This window comes from Vombatus ursinus, unplaced genomic scaffold (genome assembly GCF_900497805.2).
Source record: "Vombatus ursinus unplaced genomic scaffold, bare-nosed wombat genome assembly UNPS02014847.1, whole genome shotgun sequence".
In the NCBI taxonomy this organism is placed as follows: domain Eukaryota; kingdom Metazoa; phylum Chordata; class Mammalia; order Diprotodontia; family Vombatidae; genus Vombatus; species Vombatus ursinus.
In genome coordinates this window covers 3,984,634-3,987,794 of record NW_020954625.1, presented here as the reverse complement: position 1 = coordinate 3,987,794, position 3,161 = coordinate 3,984,634, and the positions used below count along the sequence as shown (strand labels likewise).

At 55.3% G+C, this 3,161-nt stretch overlaps 1 protein-coding gene across 1 annotated transcript in view; it reads left to right on the top strand.

Annotated features, from left to right (window-relative positions):
• ADAMTS14 (ADAM metallopeptidase with thrombospondin type 1 motif 14) overlaps nt 1–3,161 on the top strand; it is a 107,878-nt gene that overhangs the window by 97,503 nt on the left and 7,214 nt on the right. Inside the window, 2 exon segments of the mRNA XM_027840605.1 lie at nt 480–648; nt 2,035–2,167. Coding sequence (XP_027696406.1) covers nt 480–648; nt 2,035–2,167 — 302 coding nt within the window.

The window sequence follows — 3,161 nt, the reverse complement described above, 5'->3', positions numbered from 1 at the left end:
ATAGAGTGTTAGAGTTGGAAGAGACCCTAGAATGTAGAACATAGAACGTCAGAGCTGGAAGGGACCTCTGAGGACTTAGTGTCACCTTGAGGCGAAGCTGCCTTGTCCAGAGTTAGCAGGTGGCAAAGCTGGAATTACAGCCCTGGTGTACTGAGCCCTCAGGCTCCTGCCCACCCCCAGATGTGGTTGGGGGCCACGTGTGGGAATGCCAGAGGGAGGGGGCCTCCTTTGGTCGAGGGGTGGCATGGGGGGGTTCCCACTACCCCCTCCCCAGACCCCTCACAACAAGTCAGTGAGGTAGGCAGTGCGAGTGTTATCATCACCATTTTACAGATGGGGAAACTGAGGCCCAGAGAAGTGCTGTGACTTGCCCAAGGTCACCCAGCTAGTGAGTGGCAGAGCTGGGACTCATTCTCAGGTCTCCTGCCTCCGGGTCCAGCGGTCTCCACACTACCCCTTGCAACACCTCCCAACCCTAGGTCGTCTCCCAAGGGGACAGCGACTCCAGGAGCAGCCTGATATACAAGTATGTCATCCATGAGGACCTGCTGCCCCTCATAGGGAGCAACAATGTGCTCCTGGAAGAGACCGAGTCATACGAGTGGGCCCTCAAGAGCTGGTCCCCGTGCTCAAAAACCTGTGGAGGAGGTGCGTCTGCTGTTCAGTCGAACCATACTGGCCCAGGACCCACTGTGCGCAGAGCTCTGTGCTGGGGGAGGAACAGTGTAGACACACCACGGTCCCTGCCCTCATGGAGCTTCCAGCCCACGTGGCAGAGATAGAGGCAAAGCAAAGTGTTCTCTGGGGCCTGGGGGCGGGGGAGGATCAGGTGGGCTTCCTGGGGGAGGCAGCGTCTGAGTTGGGCTTTAGAGGGCTGGGTCAAATCGTATGGATGAAGGGCAGGAAGCACTCGAGAGATCATTTAGGCTAAGCCCACCCATTTTACAGCTGAGGAAACTGAGGCCCCAAGCCTCAGTGACTTGCCCAAGGTCACACACATAGTAACGGTGCTGGGATTTGCGTGGCAGCCCTCTCGTGGCCGATGCTTTACCCACTACCCTGGGAGGTTGGGCGTCCCACGCCTAGGGAACCCCCTGATTCACGGTCATCTGGAACAGCTCAGGGCAGGTTTGGGCATCAGAGCAAACAGGTCATTTTGGCTCAGAGCAGACTGGGGATGAGAGAAATATGAGGTAAGGTTGGATTCAACAAACCCTTCACATGTGCCTACTGTGTGTAAGGTATGAGAGACGGGGGTGTGATTGATAGAGCGCTGACTTCAGAGTCAGGGAGACCTGGGATCTGCCTTGTACATATCGTCTGGTGTGAGGCTGTGTGACCTTGGGCCAGTCACAGCCTCCCTGCCCCATACGGCCAAAAGGGGGCTGGAGCTGGCCTCTCTACCCTGCCCCCGCCCATCTAGAGATCTTTGAGAAGCAGCCCAGGGTGATGGTGAAGAAAGTAGGACGTTAGCAGGAATGCACAAACATGCAGGATGCCCTGTTTGGCCTTCAATGGGACATGGTGCCTGCCCTCAAGCTTCTTACAATTCAGAAAGACAGATAAGGGAGGAATCTGTCAAGGTGTCAGGGAGCAGGGGGCATCTGAGCCATACTGTGAAGGAAGCCAGGGATTCTAGGAAGGGGAGATAAGGACAGAGTGCGTCCCAGGCACAGGGCACAGCCTGGGCAAAGACCAGGAGGATGGAACGCAGCATACAAGATTAGTCTGAGATAAGGCTAATGGGAGAGGGGGGAAGTTGGGCTTCATGGAACGAGCGACTAAGAACCAAGCCTCTCAGGGAGGCAAGGCTGAGGGCAGGAAGCGCATGGATAAAGAGGAAAGGAATGGGGCAGGAACGAGTCAATTGTGCCAGGCACTGTGCTAAGCACTGAATTGCAGGAGGCTTGTGCCCATGAGCCTGGCAGTAGGGGAGAGTCTGACCTGCTTCACCCTGGTCACGGTCCACCCTATGGGAATGGGCTCCTCGAGCCGTCTGAAGCCCCTCCCCCGGCCTGTCTCTGCCTGCTCCAGGTGTCCAATACACCAAGTACGGCTGCCGGCAGCGGAGCGTCCACCGCATGGTGCACCGTCACTTCTGCGACCACCAGAAGAAGCCCAAGCCCATCCGGAGACGCTGCAGCCAGCAGGAGTGTGCCCAGCCCTCGTGAGTGGCAGCCCCAGTGCCGGGCTTTCCATCCTCTCCACTCGTCCTGTCCCTCTCCTCCACCCAGCCCGAGCCATCCACCAAGGATGATGTACTTCCAAAAAGTCCTCATGGGAGGAAGGTCTAGCCAGACTGCACTCAATGTGAAAAAAGGCCTGGGGCCTTGGTGGACTGCAAGCTCAGTTTAAGCCAGCAATTGTAGCATCTAGATAAGGGGCTGCCTAGGGCATAGGATGCTGGAGTTGGAGTCAGGAAGACTTGAGAGCAGATCCCACTGCCCATACCAGCTGTGTGACCTTGGGTGAGTCTTTAGCTTCTATGGGACTCAGTTTCCTCATATGTAAAATGAGGGAGTTGGGCTAGAGAGCTTCTAAGGCCCTTTCTTAATCTACAACTCTGTGGTCTCATGACCAGCTGGCAGGTGGAGAGGTTACCCCAGAGCCACAGCTGAGAGACTAGAGAGCACTTTCACACCTTGAGGAAGGGTCAGCTTCCCCAACTTCCAGACAAATGGCATCCTCAGGTGTCTGTGGGCACTCTCCTCTCTTGGCCTGCTCAGGAGGTCTCTGTTTTCTACTCATTCAATCAATCAATCAGTGACCATTTACTTAAAAACCCTTCCTCCATGCCAGGCACCGTGCTAGCCACTGGAGTTACAAAGTCAAAATGGAAGAATCCCTGCCCTCAGGGAGCTTCCATTCTAGATAGGAAGACAACTGGTAGAATCAAAATAGATCCTCTAGAACGTTATGGAAAAGGGACAAGCATCTGGGGAGACTGGACAAGGCTTCACGCAGAAGCTGCCGTGTGGGTAGAGCTTTGAAGGAAGGCTGGGATTCCAAGAGGCCAAGGTAAACTAGGAGTTGCTTGGGGGCTGCTCAGGGTGAGGTGATCCCTTTAGCTCCCCCTCCCCCAGGGCCTGAGCTTTGGCATCCCGCTTGCGTTTCTTCTTTCTTTCTTTCTTTCTTTCTTTCTTTCTTTCTTTCTTTCTTTC